The sequence below is a fragment of the Gossypium hirsutum genome, chromosome D02, assembly GCF_007990345.1.
Source record: "Gossypium hirsutum isolate 1008001.06 chromosome D02, Gossypium_hirsutum_v2.1, whole genome shotgun sequence".
Lineage (NCBI taxonomy): Eukaryota > Viridiplantae > Streptophyta > Magnoliopsida > Malvales > Malvaceae > Gossypium > Gossypium hirsutum.
Window position 1 is genome coordinate 70,813,583 of NC_053438.1, and position 15,323 is coordinate 70,828,905.

At 37.2% G+C, this 15,323-nt stretch overlaps 2 protein-coding genes across 2 annotated transcripts; both read right to left on the reverse strand.

Moving 5' to 3' along the window:
* Positions 1 to 11: 11 nt before the first annotated feature.
* On the reverse strand, positions 12 to 3,676 carry LOC107908824 (uncharacterized). The gene is made up of 5 exons (XM_016836102.2): positions 3,322 to 3,676; positions 3,078 to 3,250; positions 1,868 to 1,931; positions 405 to 474; positions 12 to 296 (listed from the first exon to the last, which is right to left on the reverse strand). Exons 1-5 carry the CDS (start codon positions 3,509 to 3,511, stop codon positions 185 to 187), a joined length of 609 nt encoding a protein of 202 aa, XP_016691591.1. The 5' UTR covers positions 3,512 to 3,676; the 3' UTR covers positions 12 to 184.
* A 1,315-nt stretch (positions 3,677 to 4,991) lies between these two features.
* On the reverse strand, positions 4,992 to 15,231 carry LOC107908825 (zinc finger CCCH domain-containing protein 19). Its single transcript, XM_016836103.2, has 10 exons — positions 13,588 to 15,231; positions 13,426 to 13,505; positions 11,303 to 11,475; positions 9,305 to 10,217; positions 9,080 to 9,207; positions 8,681 to 8,740; positions 8,511 to 8,561; positions 8,132 to 8,202; positions 7,415 to 7,563; positions 4,992 to 7,325 (listed from the first exon to the last, which is right to left on the reverse strand). The coding sequence occupies exons 1-10, from the start codon at positions 14,991 to 14,993 to the stop codon at positions 5,221 to 5,223; spliced, it is 5,136 nt and encodes a 1,711-aa protein (XP_016691592.2). The 5' UTR covers positions 14,994 to 15,231; the 3' UTR covers positions 4,992 to 5,220.
* Positions 15,232 to 15,323: the final 92 nt, after the last annotated feature.

Genomic DNA, 15,323 nt, shown 5'->3' on the forward strand with positions numbered 1-15,323 from the left:
GCTACTTCATGTACTCAAAACAAAAATGTATTCATTTATCATTACAGCAGTCAATGGCATCATCATCTTCTAGCCTTGAACAAAAGGGTTCAATAATTTAATCCATAGCAAAGACCAAAAAGAACTACAACAATAGAATTTCTTCTCAGTATACATATAATCATAATACTACTAATAGGAAATCTTATTTTGGTCGCCTATACAGAATGTCGTCAAGAGTTTCTTTGATGCGGTTTCCGATTTTATTCATATTCTTGACGACACCCGATGCTACAAGGCCTGCGTTCCTTTTGAATCTGTATTTTCGATAACCGGCGATTTAGGGTTCTTCCTTTTTTGAAAATATATATTAGGAAAAAACAGGAAATGCATCTAAGAGATCCCAAATTTCGAGTAATGCTTGCCTGTTATAGAACTCATCTCCTGTCGATGGTGTCGACCTTTGGGTTCGAGGTTGAGGAAGCACATGACTATCTGCAAGTGAGGAAATATAAGAAACACTATTGATAGAAAAGAAAACATATGAATGAGATTTCCCTGTCTCTTCTCTCTATTCATCTGCATTCTTCGATTCAAAAAAGATACAAACTCGATTTAGTAATTACCGAGCCGAGCTCAAGATCGAGCTGAATTCAAGCTTAATAATACTAGACACGAATGGCTCACAAGCATTACTGAGCTTTTCACATTTTTATATTATTAAATTACGTTATTGCTCTTAATATATATTATTAATATTAAATTAAGTTATTGAGTCAAGCTCAAATTCATGCTTGGGTACAAAAATTGGTAAATGAGCTTAATCAAGCTCGAATAACTCAATTATATCTCGAGTCAAGCTCGAGCTTAAAAATAGATGTTCGATCGAGCTCAAGCCGAGTATCGAGTTTTGAATTTCGAGTTGAGCTCAAGCTCGAGCTTGACAGTATTCGGGCTCGGCTCAGCTCGATGACACCCCTAAATTAGACCACCAATTCCCAGTTTGATCACCAGTCTTACCAGTCCAGAAATTAAAAAAAGAAAAATTCAGAAAAATAAGTAAAATTAGAAAAAAGAAAAGAAAAAAACACAAAATAAATAGCAATAATGACAAACTCAATTATACATTCCAAATTCAAATTTAAACCCAAATTTAATTAGTTAATTTTTAAGGATTTGGGCTCAGTTGGACCAGTTGGTTTAGGGTTTAGAATGGGTTTTTTTCCAGTTTGGTCCAGGAAATTTGGGCTAAAAACATAAACAAACCGGTTCTAATGGCTTTTTCCCGGTTCCTAGTGATTCACTCTAGAACTGATCCAAGCCCTCTATCCGGACTGGTATACCAACCATTACCGGTTCGACTGGCCAGTCCTGTTTAAACAACATTGGTTTTTCCCCATTAAAATTCCAATATATCCCCCCTCCCTCCTTTTTTTTTTTTTAACTCTTCGGCATTATCTCTATTCTCTTCCTTGTTCTCCTCTATTCGAAAGACCTTCCCTAAGGAATCACCAAATCCAAACAACAAATTGCTCCTAGGGGTATTTGGGGTTACAGATTTTGACTCCATCTTCGCTTCTACTTTTTAATGAAATAGCTCTCATGCATATGGTTTGCTCAATGCTTAAACACAAATCTTTTGAACTCAAAGTAATGATCCAGAATTCTAACTGATGATTAACTCCGGCCTGCGACTATATCATATTTGTGAATAGCATGCAACAAGAGATAGACACCCGGAAATATTCTTTGAGTTCCATCAAGAACTAGTGCAAAGAGCTCAGGACTTTACATTATCGGTGTAACACCATTCTCAGACTCACGACTGTTTCCTCACACATGCACAAGAAAAGACGAATTTGAACTGCAGTGACTTCAGTTCAAATACCTTTGTTTTTATGGATATTGGCAGGAACATGATCATTTGAAGCAGCTGTTCTGTCCAACAATACCTGAAGCAACAGGTAAATGGAGTAGTTTAGTATTCAACAGAAGACATATACGGGATGGAATATATTTTAGAACTGTTGGACAATGCTCGTGGTTCATTCCAGTCCTTTAAAACCTAAATTATCTTTGTGGGTGGGCCAACAGATGATCGAGTTACCCACCACATATTATCACCAATCTCCAAACCACAAGAGATGAAGGCAAACTAACCACATAAGAAATTTGCAAAGACATAAATAAAGAATTGATTTTCTTCAATTCAAATACTTAAAGCCTTTGAGCACAAAGCATTCATATAGAGCATCATAGAAACCAATAAACAATAGATTAAATTTCCAGGAGAAAATTAAAAAACGGGATAATTGTACCAAACATTCCAAGACTATTTCCTAGAATCCATAAAGTATCAATACTATATCAATCAAGTCCTTCCATCAACTTAAACGCCAGTTTAGGCGTTAAAAATCAATTTAGATTCGCCATGGAGCATTTATAAAAAATGTGATCAAATTGTACATAAGTGTGTACCTACTGTATGAACAGTTCGAATCTAACATACTAAAAAAACAGACTTCCAGAGTGTTATCTAACACGTATATCTAAGTAGTTCACAGGTACACACATGTTTGCAATTTCACCTATGTGCTTAAAATATACTCCACGACTAGTGAGCTTAACTCGAAATTCAGAGCTTGATACTTGGCTCGAGATCAACTTGAACATCAATTTCTAATCTCATTACTCAAGCTCGAGCTTGTTCATAATTAAGCTCTTTCTATACATTAAGTGTAAACATATAATTTTATAATATAAAAAAGATATTCAAATGAAAGCATTACAGTGCTCGAATTCAGCTCAATCAATAGCTCGAGCTCGAGTTCAAGCTTGGCTGGATAATTACCGAAGAAAATTCAAGTTTGTTTCAAGTCAAACCCGAATAACTTGTGAGCACCAGTTTCTCTACAGGTTTGAGCTGGCATTTAGAACTCAATCATCCAAGCCATAGCTTGATGATGTCAAGTGCAATTAACCCTTAATAATCCCCACACAATTCAAATACAACACAAAATACAAACTTTTCGCCAAAACCCACAATCTCCAAACAATGCAATAGGAAGATAGAAAAATGGAAGTGCAAAAGGAAATACCTCGAGACCAACACAAAATGGTAATTCAACTGGTTTATCAGATTGATTATCAGCTGAAGAATCTTTATTATCTAAGTAAACCGAGTAACCAACACAAGCATACTTGAAATCAGTGAGTGTACGGCCTTCCTTTGAAGCTTCCAGTTCAGATTCCCCAATTATGTACCTAGGTACTAATCATAAGTTTAATTCAGTTCATACCCATAAAAAAAGCATATAAAATGAAAAGGAGAGAGAAAGAGACCTTGTTGGAGAGTTCTAGGGATGCCAACGCAAGTAGGGTTTTGGGATTTAGATTTAAGAGCTGAAGAGTAATAAAGGCAACCCTTGCATGATTTCCCTTTGGATCCTCGGATTTGGTTTTGATTGTTAGGGTTAGAGTTGGAATTAGGGTTTTGATTTTGGGTTTCGATTTTCGACTCTTCTTTGTTCATCTTCCTTAAGCTTTAGAGATTGGATTATTCTCCCTCTGCAACTGCAATGGCGACCGCAACGGGCGCGTTTTAAAGGTTGGAGATTTTTCTTTTCCTGATTTGGGCAGTTTGCCTTTTCCTTCTTTTTTCTGTTCCAATTATTAAGAAATGAAATTGTGGGAGTATAAACAAAGCTGTAATTTTTCAATTTCGGTCCTTTAAACTTGAATTCATTTCTAATTCATCCTCAAAATTTTGTTTTATTCGATTTTAATTTTGCACAATTAGCTTTTTCTATTTTAATTTATTAATAAATAAAATTTAATTCAATGTGCATAAAATTTTAATTAGGACAAGCGATTGTTGAATTACATCTATAAAATTTCGATTTTAATTTAATTATATCTATTTATGAAAACAAATAATAAGTAAACTTAAAATAACGTCATGTCTATCTATGTTAGTGCTTAAAAAAATTGAATTAAAATAAAAAAGGGACAAAGCAATATTTAGTCCCTAAACTTGATAGCTTTTTTCATTTTGATCTTTGAATTTTTTTTGGTTCACACTAATCTCAAAATTTGACAATTTTTCTGAATTTGATCCCTAAACATAGATTCCGTTAAAGTATGATGTTGTAACATTTTGAAATTATGCTATATCATCACTTGAAAATTTTTAATTTTTAAAGAAAATTACTAACTTCAAAAACTAATGTAGACCAAAAGAGAAAATTTCAGGGATTAAATTAAAAAATTTACAAAGTTTGAAAACTAAATATTACTGTTATCTCAAATCAAAATTATACATATAAACTACATTAAATTAAAATCCAAAGTATATTTTTGAAGTTTAATTTTATTCACAATTGAAATCAATCAAAATATTCAAATATACTAAATCACATTTAAAAAGACTTAATGATAAGTTTGGCCACCAACATTTGCATGTTTTTTCAAAATAGCTCTAATTATATTTGAGTTTTTTTTAGTCATCAATATTTGTTCTTTTTTTCAATATGCTTTTTCTTATAAATTTAATGAAAGTACCGTTAAAAAAGTTAACGGGGACGATATGAAATTTCATATGTGAAATATTTTCAATGAGATGTAATTTATTACTTAGATAACCCAACAAGATAATTACATGTGAAAAATAATATATTAAATTAAAAATAACTCTTAAATAATTAATTCAGTAAAAAAACTTCTCAATAAACAAATAAAAGATTAAAACCTTTTAAAAGAAAAGAAAGAATGAAACTTGAAATTTATTCATTAAATCTACAAGAAAAAGTACTTTGAAGAAAAGATTGATGACAAAAAAAACTCAAAATTACAATCAGGATCATTTTGACAAAACATGCAATCATTAACCCTATTTAAAAACTATTACCAATTAATCTAAATTCTAAAATTTACTTTTACAGGAAACCGAAGCCATGATTGAGCGATCACACCATAAGACAAATTGAACCATATTTTTGGGTAGAACTCTAATATAATCACATCACTAGTTCACATTAACTTATTATAAAGTATTCACTGTTAGACAGCATGCCATGTGAAGAAGGAAAAAAAGAGTTAAAGAAGAAAAACTACAAAAGAAACAAGGTTTTACAATGCATAAAATCATTCAAAAGAAAATATAATGGCAGCACATTTCAAATGGATTTCCTTCTTAACGTACAGACATACCTACCCTAAGCTGCTCTACATGTACCAAAAATTTTAAGTGTGCATATAATCACACGATGCCCCTTTCTTGCAGTGTCCATTTTCATGGAATTTGCATACTCTTTGACCTTTAAATGGTGGTCTAGAAGAACCACCACCTCCACTGCCAAATGATGATTGCCTGTTCCAAGGTTTGGTGCCACCAAAACCCGATTCGTTACCCTGGGAGCTCCTATCTCTTTGATCTGAAAACTTGTCTCCGTTGTGATTTGGCTCGGCTCCGGCTCCTCCCCACATGCTTGAGTTTCTAGACGGTGTTGGATAACCAGGGTTTGCATTTCCTGGTGCTGCAACTTGTCCTGGTGCAACCCATCCAGTAGGTCCTTGGCCAGGTGGTGTCCATCCTTGGATTGTATTCCCAGGAGCAGACCAACCTGGATTTACATTCCCGGGTACTTGTCTTTGGCCGGGTGGAGCCCAATTTTGATTCGGATTAACAGATGCTGATCCCTGACTAGATGGTCCCCAGTTCATGTTTGTATTTGCAGGGACCAGTGCACCCCATCCCATGTTTTGATTCCCTGGTATTGGTCCCCAACCAGGGTTTTGATTCCCTGGTGCCTGTCTCAGGGCGGTGGCACCTTGGTTATCGGGGACAGTCATACCCCAAGGTAAATTTGGTGGAGCAGGAAGTTGAACGTTTGACTGAACTGGAACAGCAGGTCTCCAGGATTCTGATGGCACCATATTTGGTTGACCAGGAGTTTGGAAAACCCCAGGGAATTGACCGGCCTGTGATGCGTCATTCCAGTGACTATAAGCAGCAGGTTGAGCAGGCATGGCAAGGGAGGGATTTGGCTCAAGCTTCTGAGTTGAAGCGTTTGTCCACCTTTGAGTTCCAGTGGCAGGCATAGAGGGTACAGCAACTGCTTCTTGCCTTGAAACTGAGACAGAACCCGGTCCATGAGTTTCAGCAGGAGGATTATTAGAACTCAAAGATTGAACCAAATTCTGGATAGATACACCTGCATTTTTCAAATCAGCACCTAAATTAACTGAGGCCTGAACATTGACCTGTCTCCTGAGTGATTCACTTGACACCATCGTATGTGAATGCACTACGGGAGCAGCTGGGCTCCCACTCTCTGAAACAACAGTAGGGGGTTGCAGCCCTACGGCACCTCCTCGGAATGGATTAGCTACCGGAAGAGAACCTGATGACTGACCAGGGGTAGGTGACCATTTGCTTTCAAATGCTTGTCCCTTATTCCCACCAATGGGATTTTGGTTTGGAGTAGGAGAAGGTAGGTTTGTGTTAGAGCCCCATGTATCTCGAGAATGCTTTGGGGTTTCAAGTGAAGATGGAGCAGGTCTGACTGTGGAAGAACTGATATCTGTTTGACCTGGTGAAGCCAGAACACGCTGAGGACTCCAAGCTACATGATGTTGATCAAGCCTTGATCTTTCTCCAACTTGGCTTTCAATTCCTTGTTTCAAGGATGCTCCAAGAGAATTCCCATACAAGGCCATTTGAGCCTTTGGAAGGCTATTATTGACTACAGGAGGGTCTTTCTGAAACTTTCCAGCCAAGGCATTAGTCAAAAGTATAGAATCATCTTGAGTCTCATTAGTTTTCCATATTTTTAAATCAGCAGGGAAATATCCAGTATTACTCCATTTCCGTAGCTGCACTATCGAAAATGGTCCTTGAACCTTACCAGATGGATCCTGGTAATGCCACATTTTCTCAGTTTCATTAACCTGGACACTGGTAGTTACTCCTGTGGACGGAGGTGCAGGTGAAATTTCCAATGCAACCTTCAAAGATGGTTCCTGGATTACAACAGACTGGGTATTCCTTGTCCCAATTTCCGAACTTAGAGCCGTTTTTGGCTTGCTCCAACTGTTTGGTTGTTGTGCTTCTCTCTCCCGTCCTAGATTCCATAAATTTTCATTCCCCGTCTCACTAGCTCCAATAGAATCGTCCCCTTTGCTCGTAAATCCTTTACCAGACAGGTTCCTGCTTAATTCCCGATTCACGCTAGAATAATTTCTACCCCCACTCCAAGAATCAGTTGAACTGTAACCTCCCTTCCTTGGAGAAATTGGCTCTCTCCCTCGCCTGTTAAAACTACTGCCTCTAGGCCTCATATAATTATCTGTACGAACCAAAAGATTATTAAAACTCAATGTCAATTAAGAGATATAAAAAGAGGACATGTAAAAGGATCACAAGAAAAAAAAGGACCTTGTTTCTTATCATCTTCATCTTCTTCTTCCGATTCATAACTAGGATCCATGTTGGGGTCTACATGTATCTCAGGTATCTCCTCTAATCTACGCTGTAGCTCCTCAGGTGTCTTTAAAATTTGCAATTTCTCTACACATTCTCTAAGCGTGAACAATAGTCAAGGACTACAATGAAAATTGTTGGAGACAGTCATTTTCATCAGAAAGAAATACATCGAAACTGTAGATGAATTCAGCAAAAACATGAAATCCTAATCATAGTTAGAATCGAAATTATTTTTTTTACAAGTTCAATTAAACACTCAGCCGCAGGAAAAGTATTGTACAGAGCTACCTTCAGGAAGCCTCTTCGATTTTTTTCTTAAAACAACACAAACAATATCTTTTTTTTCTTAGATTGAGCACCAAGATGATGATTTAGTGCAAAAATGAGCAATTTTTATAACTATTTCAACAAGGCAACCTACTCCACTGAATCCTGAAATTTGGACAGTTGAAAATATTGAAGGTCTCTGAGGTTTAGGAGGGCTATCTCTACCTTCCTAACCTAAAAGATGTACTGAACAAGAGTGAGGTTACGTGTCAGAGTCAAGCCTCTAGCAAATCCAATGTTAAAAAAGAATTTGCTATAAACCGTCAAATACTAATTGATACGCATCCAACTGCAATTGAAGAAAATAATAGTGCAGAAACTGAAATAATGAGCAGAGGATATTCTTTTCTTCGTCCTAAATCACTGGCTCGATCACGAAGATGACTGAGACGTGTTATCTCCGATTCCACCCACTGCATTTTGATAACAGAGAAATTTGGGTTATTCTTTTTCAATAACACGCACTGATATGATATTATCAATGATACTATTCAAGCAGATCGTATTCAGGACTAAAGAAGATTGTGATCCATTTTGCAAAATATCCATAGAAATTTGCTTTCTTTTTTCAGACGACTTTCCTTTTCTTATAAAGTTGTGAATCATGCTTTTCAAGATCATAGAACATGCTAATCAGCCATTCTCACCCAAAAAAAAAGTGTCCGCGTGTATGTGTGTGTGTGTATATAGGATAGCCCTAGTTGAAAAGAAAGATATTTACATCTTTGACTCTGACTGCCTGGATTGTCATGGCCTTTTCCTGTATATCTCCCTGCAGCAATCAATAAATCTTGTAAAAAAGACTCCAAATAAGATTTAAAAGGAAAAAAAAACAACAAAGATAACTATGGTATTATATATGAAAATGTGATAAACATGAAGTGAAATTACCACAGTCAGCCGGTTGATAAGTCCACACTTAATGCTCTGGCGTAGCCGCTTGCATTCATCCTAATAGATCAACTGGCTTAGCATATTCTTAACAGGAAACAGTTCTTAAATATAATAACCAAAACAAAATACAGCTGATACTGACACTTTTTATTCACTACGAACAAGAATAGGATTTTTATATTTAAAAGCAAATGAAACAATTAAAGAGGCCTTGATGTTTAAATACATGTATTTGATATGTTTCTAAAACGGGTAGCCTTGATGTTTTAACCCAAGATTTTCTTAATAGGATCATATTGTACTTTGGTGTTTGGAAAATGATATAGAACTCCATCAAAGATGCAGATGATCAATAAAGGAAAGTAAAATCCAATTCCACATGCAGCTAATAACTACCTCAGTGAACTCTTGATTTGATATAATATCAATCGATATGGCCTCCGTCTTGTTTAAATTTAAAATATCTAGTAGAAAATCAGTAGTTCTTTTCCCAACTCTATATGGTTCAGCAACTTTGCTTGTACCTGTACAGCAAATCATATCATTTAATAATCTTATGAGATTTTGGTACTTGTGTTAAAAGCAAAAACGTGCAACGGCAGACAGTTTCCAGGTACTTACCAACAACTTGCACTAGCCTATACAAATCTTGCTTTTGACCAGCACCAGATATTCTTATTCTCACAAAAGAATCGACAACCTTGTCATGGAATGTTTCAGCATCTTCAAGCAATTCCTCCACCAAATTTCGCCGCAAATAAATTAGACTGATATTATGCATGTCAATGGCAGCATAATCATCTACATTTGATTGAAGTCCCCTTGCATCACCCTTCTTTCGTGTTTTACGTTTCTTATCTTTTCCGGTCTTTGTCAAAGCATCAGAGTTCCAATCAGCCTCTAGCTGATTAGCTTCTGCATCAACTACACTCCCTTGGAGGTCATCTGTCTGAGAGTCCTCTTTTGTGAAAAAAATGTGAGGGTCTAGAAGATTTAACATTTCAATATGACCCACTCTTGGTTTTCCAAACAGATTCTTAAGCCTCATGTCACAAATGACATAAGACTTATTGCGACGATCTCGAAGCTTGTACTTTTGAATGTAATCCAATATAAGTTGACTTAGCTCCATTCGAGATAAAACAGATTTGTCACCATTTCTCATGTTCATAACAATTTCTAAGAGCTCTTTCGATGCCCACTCAGCACTTTCATCTGCAGATGCACCTTCAGCACTAGTTGCCATAGTGCTAGGAGAATCACCCTCCCTTGCACGTGCCTTTGATTGGCTCCTAGTCTTTCTTCGTTTAGAAACGGTTACTTCAACATTCCCAGAATAACTATCTGAGTCAGACCCTCCAGCATCATTAAAACCATGGAGTTCAATAGGTGATTCCTGTTTGGCAGCACCTTTCCAGGGATTTTTAGCCTGAGCAAGTTCATCTGAAGTTATTGATAGTCTGCTCTTTAAATCAATCCAATAATCCTTGAATAGATATTCCCAGCTACCTCGGTCATCAAAATCAATTTGTGCCTGCAAAAGTAACAACAAATATACTGTATAACCACAAAATGGAGAGCATAAAGCCACTAATATATAACCCTAAAACCCTAAAGAAGGAACGAATCAACATTCATATGACAACACATCTACATTATACAAGGTTATAACTGTTGAATGATTTATTGCATTAAACAGAAATATCCATGCATGCATCTTGGCTTAGTTTTTAGCTTAGAATAGCCTCTCTCAATCCGAACACACTCCAGTCTTTTCCAATTTCTTACAGGGAACTAACCAAAGAAAAGCAGAAAACATTGAAGATTGCAACTGAAAACAATGCCAATAAGAAGACCAAGAGGCTTGCATAGAATTTTTTGAAATGGAATATAATTCAAATGCACTGATAATTTGTTTTCAAAGATGATGAAACATTTACACCCCCGGAGTTCATCAATGAAGAAACATAGACTCGATTATTTGTTTTCAAAGATGATGAAACATTTACATCCCAGAGTTCATCAATGAAGAAACATAGACTAGAAACAATCTATAATGAAGCATACTAGCAGTTAAGACAATAAAACCAAAATAAATCACACAAAATAAAACAGTCCAAAAAGACTGAATTTATTGAAGATATATGCAGCGAAATAACCAACACCATCACCTCCCCCACCCTCCTAAACAACCACCTAGAGGAATAAAATAGCTCAAGAATTATATAAATTATTGACATTATAGGAAGAGAGGAAGTTGATGCTATGAATTACCCAGGTACATGTTTACGACTTACCACAAATTAATAACCCAATTAGCCCAAAAAATTTATCAAGAGAAATTAAAACTTCAAACAGAATATATCAAGAGAAATTGAGAAAAGTGCAGAAATGGTTACAAATGTCAGATTCCCACTATCAATTAAAATCATGGAAACATACTGCAAATAAAAAAGACAGAAGTAGGAGTTGCACATTCCTAATGCATCTATGAGTAAAAACAACACAATCATGCTGGCAATGTTCAATAAATAAATCAATAACAGAAAATAGCAAATGCAAAGAATAAAACAAAAATGAATCAATGAAAGTACAGTATAATGCCATTTCTTGATTTACCTGCTGATCCTTTTCAATCAACATGACAAGATTCATACATGACTCACAGAAGCCTTTGTTACCCCTAATACACAGGATTACAGCCTCTTTGATGCATCCCTTGCATAAGGAAAAGGTACACGTGAAACACATATAATGGGCGTTCTTCTTGCAGTTGCTACACAGATGCCAACCTAATTTGCAGAAAACATAACTCAAATTAGATAGAGATATAAAAGATAACGTAACAGACATTTCCTATAAACATAAAAAACAAAAGTTGATAAATGAAAATCATACATATAGATTAAGCAAGAATCTCCAAGAAAGAAATCAAACCGCAGGGTCAACTAACATATGTTTTGCATGCGGCAGGATAACAGAAAGCAACAGCAAAAAAGTAGTGACATAAATAGGCTAATAAGAATAAATTCCGGAGCACACATTCAAAATCCCCTATGTGCATACGCCCCCTAGGGCATTGAACAAGCACACTTGCTTCAAGAATTCTAAAAGCTTAATAAATCAGTCTTTCTTCAGACATTGGAAAAAAAGGCAGACAAATACAAGCTGCAACAATGGTATAACCTTGAACACAAATATTTTGTACACCCTTTTTTCACACAATATAGAAATGTTAATCAGTCTTTGATGATCCCAAAGTGTAACATAAGCATATTAAACGGTTTTCACTCAGTAGATTATGACTCAAAAGATGGTTTATCCACCCAATGCATCCTGAAATTTATACAACCAGTTCCGTCAACGGTCTAGGTTATAGCTCATTCAAGCAGAAAGATGTATTTCCTATTCTAGTCTTTTTTGTCATTCTTCACGCAAGAATGTTTTAGTTCTCAGTCCTCAGTGCATCTTCTCATACTAATGAGCATCTTAAAGAAGCTTTCTCAAGGAAAAGGGCACTGCTTAGAGCTACAAAAGAAAAGGAAAAAATTCTAACAGAAGCAAGACCTTAATCCAAAAGCTCTGCCCACTGTTTGCAAAACAGTAGCCTCTAGTTCCATAATAATTTAACACAAGTTACTGAAATTGTAAGTTCTTATTCCTTTTTGCGTATGGTTTAGACAAACAAAAGAGTATTTCTGGTTGGCTCAAGTAAAGGACATTTAGGGCAGATCTATATTGCCTTTCGCAAAGGCTACATGTCAGTCTCAATCAACTTTACATAAGGAAACAATTGGCCAGAACTGCAATTCAGTATCCATTACACTCCACATGAAATTCGAACAGTGCTTCGCAGTAAGAAAATCATAATTTTGAAGATGCCAAATATATATTAGGTGGCCCCAAATGCACATTTAGCATGCAAGTGGGTATCCGCTACTTACACATGAAACTCAATCATTTGCAAGTTCCAAAATTGAAGTCATTATTTCCTGCCTGCTAATAAGTCAAAGTACAGCAGTTGCATAGTTCTGTACTTAAGTCTAAACAAAAAGGCTGATAACCAATCTCTCAAACTCTTGACGAGTAGTATTACAAATATAGTTGCTGAAGTCACTGGAAAGCTCAGCCTTTGAGACCTTAATTGAATTTTTCCATGATCCCAGGACATGTAAAGACTTAAGAGATGATCACATTCCAGAAAAATAATTACAATGTGCAGACTACAAATCCAAGCATTGCCAGTAGCCATTGCCTTGAGTTGGAATGATAGGTAGACCCTAATTACTATAGAAAGGTACTACACTTCAAATGTTCTTTCGAGAGCCATTAAACCAATTTGAGGAGCATGCAGAACTTTAACGGTGTGCTGGGCAAAACTAAATATTGAACTTCCTGTGCCTTCAGAAAAGCCCACTCCAGCAAGCTCCACTGTCATGTAAATCAAACATTTCGCAAAGAAAAGAAGTAACAACTTCAATAATGTTGCAATTAAATCTGAAAAGAAAAAGGGATATCACAGTTCAAAATTTTCAGTGCTCATGTTCCTAAATCGGTATCAGCCAACTATAGCAAACAGCAAACTTTTCCCCTAAAATATTGCAAAAAGTAATCATAAACATATGGTACACTCATATTACAAAATAGGATAGCAATACCATAACAAGCAACATATCTATTTCATACTCCACAAGACCTTAAAATAAAACTCAGATATCACAGAGAGCAATAAAGCAACTTACCACAATTCCATTTACCCTTTGATTGAAAGAAAGCCTCGTCTCGACCAACGCAAGCAGAGTGGTAAGCCTTTGGGCAACCCCTAAGGAGGAAAAACAACAAAAACCATAAGAGAGCTAATACACAGATACAGGTGGCATGAGAACTGGCTTTGGTAGACTCACCTGCGATCGCAAAGCACAAGGTTACCGCCATCAAAGCAAATGAAACAGACATCCTCTTCCACCTTCTTCCTAGGTGGAGCTCTTGCCGGAACCTTAGAACTCAACTTCTTTCCCCGCTTCCTCTTGCCACCACTGGCTTTACTATCCTCCTCTATCTCCTCTGTATCCTCCGTCTCCTCTGCGACCTCCTCTGTCTCCTCTGCAGCCTCCAATTCCAACTCTTCTGTCGTATCGGGCATCTCAGTGTCATCTGCTGCTTCCATTGCCTCTACAGTATCTACCATTTCAGCTGCTCTCTCCTCTTCTTGTTCGACACCCTCTACATCATTTCCTAACTCTGTATCTTCTTCTTTCTCCGATTCCTCCTCCATCACAGAGTCCTCCGCTGGCTCAGCCATTTCGTTACCTATTTCCCTGGCTGCATGAACATACTCCAAATCTTCAGTTTGCTCAGTCACATTAAGCACTGATTTTTCTTCCAAAACTCCGCTTTCCTCAACCATGTCAGTTCCCATTTCTCCCTCAACCACCGGTTCCTCCACAAATTCAGTTTTCTCAGTCATGTCATCCACCCCTGTTTCTTCCATAACCCCACTTTGCTCCCCCTCTTTCTCCACCATCATTTCACTTTTCACGGACACGTCAGCCCCCTCTCTTTTATTCATAATTCCAGTTTCCTCCATAACCACAGTTTGCTCTGTTGAATCACCCACTTCTACTGCCACGATTGTTTCTTCTTCCTTAGCCAAAACACTCTCTGTGGCGCCATCCACCTCCGCCGCATCAGCAATCCCTCTTTCCTCCGCCACGTCAGCCACCTGTTTCTCCTCAGGAACATCTACTCGTTCAAGCGCATCATCAGCCACCTTTTGCTCCACCAAATTTCCCGCTTCATCAGCCAACTCAACAGCTCTGTGTTCCGCCACAGACACCTCTATCCCTCCCGCTGACAGTATTTCATTCGCCATCTCAGACGCATCCTCCATTTTGCACATCACAACAACCCCCGCCGCATCCTCCACCACGTCAGCTTCCCCCCCCGCCATGTATCCATCCTCCCCGCCATCACCTTCCTTATTACCAACACCCGAAGACGAAGCATTTACCTCAACACCACCACCCAACATCTCGCACTTCTCCTCTCCACCGATCAAATCCTCGCCGCCCTTTTCACCAGCCGCAGCCTCACCAACAACTCCCTTTCCCTCACTTTCCTCCTTTTCAGCAGAAACCTCTGTCGATACTCCCGCCTCATCCAACACGGAAACAGACTCGAGCTCAAAATTAGACTCGCTATTCCGATTCTCTAACTCAGAAACCGTTGCTGTACTTACCGGTGTATCTTCCAATTGAACAGAAGAATCAACATTAGGGACATGGTGAGGCTCTTCTTCCTCGGTATCCATGGAAGAAATAAATTATAAAATAACAGGAATTAACAAAACTAAAAATCGAGTGAAACCCTAGAGATTGAAAGCCCTAGGGTTTTGAAGTAAAAAATTTCGGGCGTCGTTTTTTCTCTCGTTTTATTGAATTTTTAATTAAAACAATTTTTTTTTATTTTGCGAAAATGAAAGAATCGGGAGAGAGAGATGGGTGCTGTCGTTCGCAGAGAAAAGAAAAAAAAAAACCATACACTAGTAAAGGGCGAACGAGCGAGAGATTTATTTTATTGTCTTAAAGTGCAATTACGAAATGACGAATCTATTCTCACGGGCCTTGGTAAATTTAGTTTA